Here is a 13,081-nt window from a genome sequence, read left to right as displayed (position 1 = left end):
TTCTAGTGCCTTCTTGTCTTCCCTCCCCCTAGCTTCCCTACCTTCTTCTGCTCCTAACCTCAGCGGCACAGATTTTGTGCAATGACAAGGAAAGGGAACATTCAGTGCCAGGCTTTTAATTACAGTTGCTTCGGGCTGCTGGCCTCTGTGCCAAGTGGCCATGGAGAGTGTTTTATCACACCACAAAGCCAACAAGGTCAGGTCTGTGGTGTGTGCCCTTGGCACCTGGTTAGGGTGGGGCTGCGCTCATGGCCCACTGGAGAAAGGCTGGGCCCAGATTAGTTCACACAGGCATCAGAACAGCTGGCCAAGTGCAGCCCTGGGCTTCAGGGAGCCACAGAACCAGATGGAAATGCCTGTTGGGACCTTTAGAGCAGACTCTAGGGAAGGCCGGTAATTGGGTAGGAAAGGGGTCTTTAGGAGGATGGCCAAGCTCTGGAAGGATGATGGGGACAGATTGTACTGTGGGGTATGGCCAAATGAGAGAAGTACAACAATAATCGTGTCCACAACACTTCACAGTTTACAAGGAGCTTTCCACTTGCTTCAGCATGCTTAATCCTCACATCACCCCTGCTTAGGGGACACAAGCTCAGAGAGGGCAAGTGACTTATCCAGAATCACACAGGCAGAAACCCAGAACTGAAGCCCCAGCCTTTCACCACGTCCAGCTGTCTTTCCATGACGGGTAGGGGCAGATCCCCTGAGCTGGAGCCTCCAGGGCAGCCCTCACTCAGGGCAGCACTGTGGTGACGCTGGTGAGCACCACATGCTCAGAGAGTTTGGAGACGGAGCATCGGCTCTGCAAGGACAAGGACTTGTGGCTGGCAGAGGAGCGGGGACTAGGGGCCTTCAGAGAGCCGCAGGGACCCGGGCCAGGCAGGCAGCAGGAGAAGGCAGCCTTAAACTGCTCCCGGAATTTGCCTTGGTTGGGAGACAAAAGACACAGCCATAAGGAGACAGATGCAGCAGGAAGGGGCCTTGAGCCCAGGGACACCCACGCAGCTCCAGCCAAGCTGCCTGTGAGGAGGCGGGGAGGGAGGGAGGGATAGAGCTGGGAGGCAGAGCCCTGAGGCAACCTCGGCGGCACCGCCAGGGAAAGAGGACAGAGGCCCTGGAGTGGGTTCCCAAGGAGAGACGCAGTTGCCATCTGATTCCTTGACTGCGCTCTGGCTCAGAGACTGGCTCAAAACGTGGTGTCTGGCTCAGGGGCCTCAGGTCACCTCTGCCCTCCTTGGTGTGTACGTGGGGGTCACTATCTGTTGCTAGGCTTGTGCCCTCTTTGCCCTTTGATGATGAAAATGACGGCGGCAGCAGCCCTTTTGCATTTGGCAGTCACGCTGTGACGGGCGCCTCAGCCTCTGTCCCCCAGAGCATCCCAGCACCCTGAAAGACTGGAGTCCTTTATCCTCACTTCACAGATGAGATGCACATAGGTACAGTGGCTTGCCCAAGGCCACCCAGCCAGGAGCTGAACCCAATTCTAATTCCAAAGCCCTTCTCAAGGGGGAGGAGGGAAGGAGGGACCGCCACACCACCTTGTTCAGCCCAGGTGTACCACGGAAACAGATTTTGTCAGGCTGAAGCCTCTTTGATCATGTGTCATTAGCCTGCCACCCTCTCTGGTGCCCAGCACAGGGCCAGGCACCCAGTAGGTGCTCAGTAAACATAGGCCAAACAAAGGCATATGTGTCAGTAAGTCTGTCTGCCCTCCCCTCCCCACAGAGCTCATCTTCCGTTCTCTTTTCTGAGCTGGAAACCTGCAGCCAGCCTTGTTGAGTAATTCTTGAGTCTCAATGAGGGTTATACTATTGACTCCGGATCCCTTCTTTAACCTTTTAGTAGTTCCTCAAAGATTATTTCTGTCCAGGCTTGAACAGTCATCTGGACCTGTTCTTTAGAAGTCTAGTTCCAAAGTCAGAGGGCTGGTGAGTCACACTTCTGCTGAGCTCAGCCTCAGGGCCATTAACACCCTGAGACAGGGAGGTAGAGGGAGGGAGTGGGCACTGGGACAGCAGAGAGGAGAGGCCTGGAGTGGGAGTGGGAGCGGCCAGGGAGGAAGACTTCCAGAGGGGACAACCCCTGAGATTCTGGTCGCTCTGCCAGTGTGTCTAGCTGAGCCAGGGAAGCCCTTTCCTGAGCCTGGCCTATCTCTGCCAGTGACCCTCCTTTAGCCCTGACACCTGGACTGTGCAATCCTTCCTCAGGCAGGGGCTCCAGGGCCCTCCTCCCACAGGTCTGACTCCCTCCGGGGAGGGTGGACTCCTCTGCCTGTGCTGATTGGAGGTCTTGCTGTGCCTGCACCCGTGATGGGAGTTGGGGGTGAACTGACCTAGCCCCTGCCCTTCCACTCACTCACTGGTCTGCAGAATCTGCACAACTGGATCCTGGGTGCCAGCCACCGTGGTGAGTGTGGCCCGTCTCCCACTCAGGACAGGGCCCCTCAGGGTGGGTCCTCCCAGAGCAGGATCACTGTGCCCACAGCAGGTACATCCTCACCCACCATCCTTTATTTGGGCCTGGCTTGGGGATGGGGAGACTTGTCATGTGGACTGTTGGCCACCCTCAGTGACTTTGCATCCCCAGCCTGCTCACCACTGAGGAAGTTGTAGATGATGGGGTTGGCAGCACTGTTGGCGTACACCAGCCAGTGGGAGAAGGTGAAGCAGGCGTAGACAGCTTCGCGGTCACTGACTTGGCGGAACATCCCGAACACCCTAGGCCCAGGGTAGAGGAGCGTCAGAAATGGAGTAGTTGTGTGTGTGTGTATTGGGGGAGTGCTGCTCACAGAACCTGAGCTGTAAAGTGCAAGAGTTCCTGCTGCCCACTTCCGTCCACATTTCCTGCCTTCTGTATCTGAGGTCTTGGCCAGGGTTTGGGGTTCTCAAGCATGGAAGGTATCAAGCACTGTGACGGGCATCTCTAGTCTCCTGGCCATCGGATCCCCTAGGGCTTCCCATCCACTTTCTCATCCATCCTCACAGCAACATGATGAGTCATAGACATCATCCATTTTTCTATTAGGGAAACTGAGGCTCAGAGAAGTAAAGTGACATGCCGAAGATCACACAACCAGGATGTGGCCAAGCACAGTCTCAAAGTGAGACTGTCTTCTGTCCAATAGCCTGCATTCTCTCCCCGGTGCCCTGTGACCCTCTTTTGCTGTCCCTCCAGACACATGCATGGTTAGCTCTCTCACTTCCTTCAAGTCTCTGCTCAAATGTCATTTCCTTGGAAAGGCTTTTTTTTTTTTTTTTTTGAGACAGCTCTGGCACCTAGGCTGGAGTGCAATGGTGCAATCATGGCTCGCTGCAGCCTCAACCTCCTGGACTCAGGCTATTCTTCCACCTCAGTCTGTGTAGCTAGAACTACAGGCACATGCCACCATGCCCAGCTAATTTTTTGAATTTTAGTAGAGATGAAGTCTCATTAGATTGCTCGGGCTGATCTTGAACTCATGGCCTCAAGTGATCCTCCCTCTTTGGCCTCCCAACGTGTTGGGATTACAGACGTGAGCCACTGCACCTGGCCCCTTGCTTTTTTTAAACCATTATATCTAAAGCAAAAGCAAAAACCCACCAACCCTTGTCATTGTCACTCTGTCCTATTTTATTTTTCTTCCCAGCAGTTACCATTTCCTGATATTATAATATACATAGATTTTTCTATTTACTTCCCTTCTCTCCCGCTAGAATGCATCCTCCATGAAGGCAGGGACTTTGTCTGTCTTGTGCACTTGTTCACTGTATTTCCAACCCCCTAAAATGTGATGATTAAGTGAATGAATTTTCACAATAGCCCTAGGAGACAGAGGCTCAGAGAAGAGAAATGGCCTGCCCAAGGTCACATAGTGGAGAAGGGGTGGAGCCAGGTCTTTCTCCCAAGCAAGGAGAGCTCCTTCCCCAGCCTCAAACTTCTCCCCACCCCAACCATACCCCGGGCTCTCACCTCTTAAGGACATTGAGGACACTGATGGGCAGGTAGCAGAGGGCAAAGACCAGCAGCACCACCATCAGCATCTTGGCTGTCTTCCTCCGCGCACGCATCTGCTTCACTTCAGCCAGGAAGGCGCGGGCCCGGGGCTGGGGCTGTCCACTCAGGCCCTGCTCTAGGTCCCCCAGCTGGTCTGAGGGGCGCTTCCAGTTTCGCACCAGTGCTGAGGTGGTACCGGGAATCTGTCCAGCACACATAGAGACAGCAGCGGTGGGTATAGCACCTTGGGAGGGTGGTTGCCTTTTGTGGGGCCCACTCCAGGCTGGACCCTGGACAGGGTGGAGACGGGCAAAGGGATAAAACCTTTGCGAGAGGAAGGAATCTGATGTTTACGATAAAGACTAACGCTCAGGACTTGAGAGTGAATGATAGATTTTCATTTTCTTTCTTTTTTTTTTTTGTGATGGCGTTTCACTCTTGTCACTCAGGCTAAAGTGCAATGGTGCGATCTTGGCTCTCTTCAACCTCAGCCTCCCGAGTAGCTGGGATTACAGGTGTGTGCCACCACACCGGGCTAATTTTTGTATTTTTGGTAGAAACGGGGTTTCACCACGTTGGCCAGGCTGGTCTTGAACTCCTGACCTCAGGTGATCCGCCCGCCTCAGCCTCCCAAAGTGCTGGGATTACAGGTGTGAACCACTGTGCCCAGCCTAGACTTCCATTTTCCATTAGCTCTTTGTGAAACCCCCTACAACATGCCTTGTGGAAAGGTATCATTGGTCCTTATGGATAGATGAGGCAACTAAGACTCAAAGAGGTGGGGACCCTTGACAAGGCCCCAGGCCACATCCTCTCAACTGCCCATCCATCCTCCCTAAATCTCTAACACTATCTTTGAGAGTAGGGGTGGGGGTGAGTTGTGCCTCCTCTGGGTCATACCAGACTGTGAGGAGCCCTGGGCAAGGGGTGGGCAGGTGGGCAGCATGGAATCGCCTGGACCAGTGCCTATAAGCCTGGAGTGCTTCTGGGCTCCTGGAGAAGCCTCTCCTGCCACCGGACACTCAAATCACCCACCACAGAGGGGCATGGGGCTAGAGTTCTGGAAACGTGGGTCTAGAGCCAGCTCAGACATTTGTGAGCTATGTGACCTTGGCCACCTCATTTTCCTTTCTAAGCCTTGCTTTCATGTCTGTCAAATGAGGAGGATCGTGCCTGTGTCCTGCTTGGCTGGGGGTTCTGTGGGGAGCAGGTGATGAGTGTTGTGGACTGCAGGGCTGGCCAGCCAGGAAGGGCCCTACTGGATTGGGTGCTCCTCCAAGGCAGGACTTGGGTGACAACCAGTCCGTGTCCCCACCCACTGCCCGGCATGGCCTGGGCGCAAGCCAGTACTTCCTATGAAATGTAGATGACGTCCCTAAGTGTGAGAGTCCCTTCCTGAGCCTGGTCATGTTCTGCTGGCCTGCCTTTTCTCACCACCCAGACACCAGTCCAGGACTCCCACTCACTAGGCCAAGGGCCTGTGAGCACCCCTGCCCCAAAAAAACCTAGGAAACCCACTGAGGGTCAGTCTGTAATGCAGGAAAGAAGACAGGCCCTGGAACCAGAAGGCTCTGCTGCTGTTGAATCTGGCAAGTTGGTTGCCCTTATTTGGCATTTGTGACATGGGTAACGTTGCTTCTTTTGTTAGAAGTTGTTAAGACACTGGATGCAAAGTGCCTAATTTGGCAAGCAACACGGGGTTGCTATTATTATTGTTGCAGTGGTACTAAACTCAGCAGTGGAAGCTCACAGATCTGGGCTTTAGTTCCTGATCTACTTACTAGCTGAGTGGTTTGGGGGAAGTTATGTTGATCTTCTGGGTCTCGGTTTTCTCATATATTTAATGTGGGTAATATATGGTGGCTAAGGATGCAAGACTATCTGGGAGTAGATACTTCAATAAACGGCAGCCACTAATATTAGAAGGACATGTTACTATTCCATTCCAGGGTAGCCACTGGTGCTTTTGGCATTGAGTTTGACGTGTCTCTGGGCTTCCCCTCTCTTTGGTTGCAGCCAAGATGACACGTGCTGATGGCAGAGGACTGTTTACTCAGACCAGTAGCACCCCCACCCCCAGCCCACACAGTGACACCAGAGTGGGCCTCACCTGGCGGCCCCAGAGCTTGCGGAATATCTGGAAATAGGCCATGGCCATGAGGCCCAGTGGGGCCAGGTAGGTGACAATGAAGAAGCAACTGTGGTAGATCTTGGGATATAGGTCATCTGCAGGGGTCAAGAGATGCAGAGTCAAGCCCAATCCACAAGCCCCACCCTTCCCTGGTTAGCAATGCCACCCTGTCCTGACTAGGGTCAAAGCAAGGCCTAGGAGCAGCTGGACCCCCTACAGCCACCATGACAGACAGAGAACCTGGAGTTGTCCAACTTGGGGTGTCCCTCCTGGAAGGATGTCTACACTAGAGCAGATATCTACATGAGGGGAGTCATCCACCCTGGGAGTATCCCTGGTAGGAGCCACTCTAGGGTGTCCCCTGGGGAAATACCTGCCCTGGGATTTCCCACTTTGGAAGGGACCCTGCTAGATGCTTGCCCTTGGGGTACGTGCTCCCGAAGTGCCCACCTGAGGGGATGCCTGCTTCAGGCTTCCACCATTACCTGCCCAGCGTTCATCACAGACCGAGAAGAGCCGTGTGCGGTTGGCTAGCTCGGGCAGCACACTGCTGCATTCCATGACTGCAGCCTGGGGCACCATGACGGTCAGCGATACAGCCCAGATGCCCAGGATGGAGCCACGGGCCCGCCGGGCTGTGCTCTTGAACAATAGTGGGTGACAGATGGCATACCAGCGGTCCAGGGCGATGAAGCTGAGAGTCAGCACTGCCACTGACACGGACACGGCCTGCCCCACGGGGACACAATGTCAGTCATTTTGGGGGCCACCCAGAGATGTGAGAGTAGGTGAGTGAGGAGGCTGACGGCAGGTGCAGGGCAGTGCAAATCCTGACTCCACCACTTACTGGCTGTGTAAATGTGGGCAAGTCATTCACCCTCTCTGAGCCTTGTCTACAGAATGGGTTTATACCATCTACCTGGCAGGATTCTTGTGAGAATAAGTGAAATCATGTGTAAACAATGTCCAGCTTCAGAGCTGGCACATGGTAGGTGCACCCCTCCGGTGAATAATAACTTGTACCTATGTAACTTACTATGCGCTGGGCACTGTTCTCTTCATCCTCATGGCAATCCCACAGAGTAAGTGCTCTTGCCCCTCCTGTTACAGATGAGGAAACAGGCACAGAATTCCCTCATCCATCTGTCTTTATGCTCAGGGTCACCAGAGTTAACTGGCTGAGTGGGAAGCCTCAAAACTGGGAAATCCAAGAGGCATTCATCTCTGCCATGGAATGCAATCCCTACCCCAGGCTGTTAGGAAAAAACCCTCATTCTGGGAGACAGAGTTGAGTCTGGGCCAGAGGTGTGTAGGCATTGCCTCTCGGGGTACCCCCTGCCCTCTGGGGTGCAGGAAGTGGATCACAGGATACAAACTGAGAGAAGCCTTCTTCCATCCCACTAATCCCATCTGGACATCCTGGTTTCCACCACTGGGGTCTTTCCTGGCCAGTGCAAGAGGGCGAGGAGAAGGCTGTTTCCATCAGACTCCTCATGTCTGCCCCTTTGGGATTGGGGAGCAGGCCCAGGGTGTTGTGTATGTGTCACTGTGGGCTGATGCCTCTTTCCTTGACTGTGTGCTTGTGTACCTGGAGGTGACTATATGTGTCAACACGTGTCTATGTATATGTCTGTGGCTGTGACTAGGAGGGGATCTCTGTGATTGTGTGGGGTTGTATCTGTGTCCTGGAGTGTCTGATCTGGTGGCTTGCCCTTGCTAGCAGCCGAGGATGACACTTCAGGGGTCACGAGCCACTGACCTGTCTGAAAGGCAAGTCTGAGGGTCACCGAGACCTACGCAAGGTTTTGTACAGGTGTGACAAGGAGTGGTGAGGGGTGCCTGGGCAGAGCTCACCTGTAGATAGGGGATGACCTTGCAGAGGGCATGGCCGAACAGCCAGGACTCAGTGATGTCCACCAGCAGGCTGGCCGGCAGGCAGATGGCAGTCACCAGAACGTCAGCCAGGGACAGGTTGACGATGAAGTAGTTGGTGACCGTCCTCATGTGGTGGTTCCGCCACACAGCCAGGCAGACTGCAGGGTGCAGCGGGGTGAGGTGAAGCTGATGGCAGCCCACACCTATCCTAGTTCTGCCCAATCAGCGAGCCCCTCCCCACATACACCCCCCCCCCCCGCCTTCAATCCCCAGGGAAAGCCAGCAGCACTGCAGGGCAAGCCCTGGACCTACCCAGGGTGTTGCCCACCAGGGCCACGAGGAACACAGCCACATAGGCTGCGATAAGGACCCACTCGTACTGTTTTGGGTACAGATAATCGCGCCACAGATAGCGGAGAAACTCATCTTCATAGTCTGGCGGCACAGGGGATGGCTCCCTGCTGCCAGTGGGGACCCCCATCTGGGCCCCTGGGGTGGCTGAGGGCTCCATGAGCTCAGGAGCCGCTGCGGCGGAGGGGCATCCTAGGCTCTGCAGAGGGGGAGGAGGGAACTTGGGCCAGCCCTCAGCCCACTCCCCTCAGGGTGCCTGGAGGCTTGCACCCAGTTCTTTTCGGATCTCAGCTCCAAACTTCCTGAAGGGAGGAAGGAAAGGAGAGAGTGGGGAAAGAGAGAAGGAAGGAAATTAGGGAGTGTGCCAGGTGCTTTGCATATAAGTTCCCTCTTAATTCTCACAGTCATGAAATTGGTGGAAGAAGACAGACCTGAGTTGCATTCCAATTCCACACCAGTTGCCTTGGGTAGCTTACCTGGCCTCTTTCAGCCTCGGTTTCCCCATCTGTCTAATGGGGTGACAGCCCTACCTACCTTACAGGGCCGCGATGAGGAGTAATGAGCTCCGATGCTTGCCAAGTGCTTCACCAAGAACCTGGTTCAAGATGGTAGTTTAGGGGACGTTTCGGGTTACCATTATTAGGGTACCCTGTTTTGCAGATGAGAGGGAAGCTCAGTGAGATTGAGTCTCTTGCTCAAGGTCACAAAGCTCCTAAGCCAGGTCTGTTCGAACCCATCAAACACCATAGATTTGGGAGGATAAGCCATCCCGATTGCAAATATTTCTTGAGCCAGTTCACAGGCTTTAACTTTGGGTTGGGAAAACAAGCCAAAGGAGGTGTTAAGAGACCCAAGCCCCACCCGCCATACCTGCCAGACCCTCCGGTGGGCACGCGCGCACACGCACACATACAACACACACACAGTGTGGGTGGTGCGCGGAGGGACTGATGACCCCGTGGGAGCAAGAGGAGCGTCCAGGCCCGCTAAGAGTCCCCCTTTGGGTCCCCAGGGCCGCGACGCTCTCCGACGGCCGCCAGGAGCCGCTGTTCGGCGCGCGGGCCGCTCTCCATTCATAAATCCGGCCAGCCCAGCTCCCCGCCCCTCCCTCCTCCCGCACTCAGCCCCTCCTTCCCCCGGCTGGGCTAAGACGACCCCGGCCGGGTACCGGAGGGTTGCGGATCCCTGGAGACCCCTGGGGATGGGGAGGGGACGCCTTCATACCCCACTGAACGCCGGCAGGCCCTCCCCGTCCACGGGACCTTCCTGCACCTCGGGGGCTGCGGGGGACTCTTGGAAGGCGCGGGGAGCGAGGGCACTCGGAGCCTGCTTGGAGGAGAGCAGCGCTGGCCGAGGAGCCAGTCTCCCAGCACCCAGGTTACCCCCCCGAGACTCATGGCTCCTCCCATCCCTCGCCGCGGGTCCTTTGGAACCCCCATCCCGGGCCTGGGGGTCCCCCACACCCCGCACCTGTTGGCTCCGGGACCCGGGTGTTCTCGGCTGCTGGTACCCGGACCTGGCATCGGAGACGTCGCCTTCCTACGAGGAAGGCCGAGCCTCTGGGGGCCGGGGCTGCGGGAGGGGGCCGGGGCAGCCCCCTCCCTAGGCTGCGCTGCCTGGGCTCGCGGGGCTGAGCGCGAGCCCCGGCAACTGCGCGGGCTGTGGCTCGGCGCGGGCTCCGCCGGGCTGCGCTCTGCGGGAAGGGAGGGCCGGCGGGAGGGGCAGGGCGGGGTGGGAGCCCCCAGACGGTCTTGGCTCCTTGTCTTCCAGCCCCGAGACCCGCAGGGCGGAGGGAGACGCTCGTTCCTTCTCGTCTCCCACTTCACGCTTCCATCCCACCTCCATTCATGCGTCCATCCGTTCATTCATTCCATCCTCATTCGTTCAATATTTATGCCCCTGGCCACCCCGCATTCTGGGCGCACTTAGTGTGTGCCGGCGGGCCTGGCAGCTTCGGAGGGCCACAGTGCAGAGGTGGAGCCCAGCCGCGCCTCTCCTTGCTGCCTGACATAACTGAGGAGGAGGATGGCACAGGTGGGTCACAGGGATGAGACAGAGAGGATGCCTGCACCGCCTCCAGCCCAGCTCCGGATGCGGCTGGAACAGCTAGCTCCCAACGATGCCAGAGAGCCTTTCTCTCCCATCTCCCAATCCCCCATCCTATCTGCCCCCAATTCTTCTTTTTGTTATACCTACTGTTGCCCCCAAAAAACAAGGACACCGATGGGGACAGAAGTGGGGGTTCGTTAATTCCACAAATAACGATTTATTAAGCTGTGTGCCAGGCAATGAGTTATAATAATACAGCTACCATTTGTATAATGCATATGATGCCTGGTCTCATTTAATCTTCATATTAGCCTGGTGAGGTGGTCGTTATTGTCCCCATTTTACAGATGAGGACACTGGACCCACATGGGGCAATGACTTGCCCAAGGTCGCACAGCAGAGGCAGAGCAGGGCTTCAAGTCTCTGCCCCTCTCAGGCCTATGAGCCTCTCTCACCAGACAGAGGCTCCCTCACCTGCTGGTTCCCTCCCTCTGGCTGCTGGGGGAGGCAGGTGTACACCCAGGCAATTAACCTGTGGTGTGAGGAGAGTGTGAGGGCCCTGGGAACTGTGGGGCACGGGAGGACAGACCGACTCAGCCAGGGCATGAGAACAGGCTTCCTGGAGCAGGGGCATCTCCATGGAGACCTGAAGAATAAGAAGGTAGCCCTGCAAGGGGGATCGTGGTATTCGAGGAAGGTATTCAAGGTCAGGAAACAGCAGGTGCAAAGGTTTGAAGGTTGGGGATTCTGGAAATCACAGGTAGGTGAAGGGTGACTGCCTGAGCATCATGCAGTCACTTTGACCATCCCCTACCTTAGGATAGGACCTTCCTAACACGTCACCCTCTGAAACTCACACTCTTTCCCTCCTGGGAGGTGACTCCTGGGATGTAACCACCATCTTGCCCGTTGCAGCCAAAGCCCTTTTCAAAGGCTCTGGAGATGCACTGTTAGGCATAAGAGGTGTGGGAGAGGACATTGGAACAGCCTAAGGGAGGGGGCCAGTGACCTTCACCTCTGCAGAACAGGAGGATGACTGAAGCTAAACTCAAGGCAGAACTTTGTCCTTGGGCAGGTATGGCATCTGCATGGTGGGTGATATCCTGCCTGCCCTAGGTGCTGGCCAAGGTAGGAGAGTGAAGAGACTCAGAAGAGGGGCTGGTGTGTGTGTGTGTGTGTGTGTATGTGTGGGTGCGTGCATGTCTGCGTATGTATGCATGCGTGTGTGTTTGTGTTTGAGTCTTGAATTCAAGTAAGGGCAGTGGTGTGTGTCTAGGGAATCCAGTGTGTTTGTGTCTGACTGTGCATATGAGCAGGGGATGGGCTCTGGGTTGATGACTGGAGGTCACCCTGGGTGGGATGTGTCTGTCTGGGTCTTGATCTGTCTCTGTGTTTTGGTGTTTGTGTCTGTGAGGAGTGTGTATGTGTGAGGAGATGTCTGTTTCTTAGTGTGGATCTGAATGTTCAACTGTGGCTTTGACTAGCACTGGCCCCTCAGTGTGTTTCCCTGTGAGTGTGGGAATGTGAGTGTGGCCATGCCTTTGTGTGCAAGGCTCTGTGAGTGTGCGTATGTGGAACTTGGTACATCTGTTCCTACAGCAATGACTCATCTTATCCCCCCACATTCTCCCCCCCCACCTGGAGCTGTGACTGTTTGCTATGTAGGGGCTGAAGAGGGGGCTGCAGCATGTGGGGGGGATGGGAGGCAGATCGTGTGGGGACACTCCAATGACAGCTGCGGCAAACAAGGTGCAGCCAGCGGTGTGGAAGGTACAGATTCATGTTTGTCTGTGTGGGCGGTGGGCACTGGCCAAGCCCAGCACAGCCCAGGCTTAGAACCTAGCCCAGAGTGCAGGTCTCCATATTTCAGGGCTTCACAGATACCGCGGGTTGGAGTGCGCACGGGGCTCACCAGGTTCCCCCAAGTCACGATACAGGGTAGTGCATGTCTATGTAGGAAGGAAATCATAGCTGGGAATTCCCCCCAGTATACAATTTCACAGAGTCAGTCCCATCTCCACTTAAGAGGGATCTCAATTGCTAACCTTCCCCTACCCTTTATTCCTTGGTACCCCGAAGATGGCTGCTCCCCAGGTCAAGGGATCCTGAGAGATTCCTGCCATCACAAGCAACAGATCTTCCTGTCTCCCCTAGCAGACCCTGGCCAGGCATTTTCAAGTCAGCAGCAGGAGCCAGGGCTGTGGCCTGGAGGCGCTAGGCCTCGCGGCCCCTCTGGTCCTGAATCTGGGCTATTTCACCACAGCCTAAGGGTGGGAGAGGCCAGTTATTTGGCCTAGATGGGCACGAGAGAGAGTGGGTGTATGCTTAGAGAAAATCCTGGGGGCGGGGCAGTGGGAACCAGCAGTGCTCTAGAAGACCTACAAGAAGCTGCCGGATTTTGGTCCTCAGCACAACAGCACTGGGCTCTGGAAACTCTGGCAAAATGCCCATGTCTAAGGGAGGACCCCAGGGACCTCAGGTCCTCCATGTCCAGGCTGGGCTCCCAGCCCTGGTGCCTCCTCTGCCCAGGGAGGACTGGCCTCAAGGCTTTGCTGTGCTTGAGCTGTCTGTCAACAGGGGCCCACACGACCTCTTTCCTGGAACCAGCCAGCCCCAGCCTTGTTGATCTAATCCTGAGCCTCTGAGCCACAGGTCCCTGTCATATCCATCTTCAAGTGTCACCCTAGGCACTGGCCCCAGGTG

At 55.8% G+C, this 13,081-nt stretch overlaps 1 protein-coding gene across 2 annotated transcripts; it reads right to left on the bottom strand.

Annotated features, from left to right (window-relative positions):
* Nucleotides 1-522: 522 nt before the first annotated feature.
* Nucleotides 523-9,950, bottom strand: HCRTR1 (hypocretin receptor 1). Of its 2 annotated transcripts, XM_030912734.1 has the most exons (10): nt 9,800-9,950; nt 9,554-9,655; nt 8,864-8,978; nt 8,291-8,631; nt 7,958-8,136; nt 6,589-6,832; nt 6,083-6,198; nt 3,949-4,175; nt 2,596-2,717; nt 523-924 (listed from the first exon to the last, which is right to left on the bottom strand). In XM_030912734.1, the coding sequence occupies exons 4-10, from the start codon at nt 8,487-8,489 to the stop codon at nt 734-736; spliced, it is 1,278 nt and encodes a 425-aa protein (XP_030768594.1). In that variant the 5' UTR covers nt 8,490-8,631; nt 8,864-8,978; nt 9,554-9,655; nt 9,800-9,950; the 3' UTR covers nt 523-733. The 2 variants fall into 2 exon arrangements, with proteins under 2 accessions (XP_030768594.1, XP_030768595.1); XM_030912735.1 differs by lacking the exon at nt 8,864-8,978.
* Nucleotides 9,951-13,081: the final 3,131 nt, after the last annotated feature.

This window comes from Rhinopithecus roxellana, chromosome 12 (genome assembly GCF_007565055.1).
Source record: "Rhinopithecus roxellana isolate Shanxi Qingling chromosome 12, ASM756505v1, whole genome shotgun sequence".
Lineage (NCBI taxonomy): Eukaryota > Metazoa > Chordata > Mammalia > Primates > Cercopithecidae > Rhinopithecus > Rhinopithecus roxellana.
Note: the sequence above shows the minus strand (reverse complement) of the source record. Positions and strands in the feature narration are given on the sequence as shown.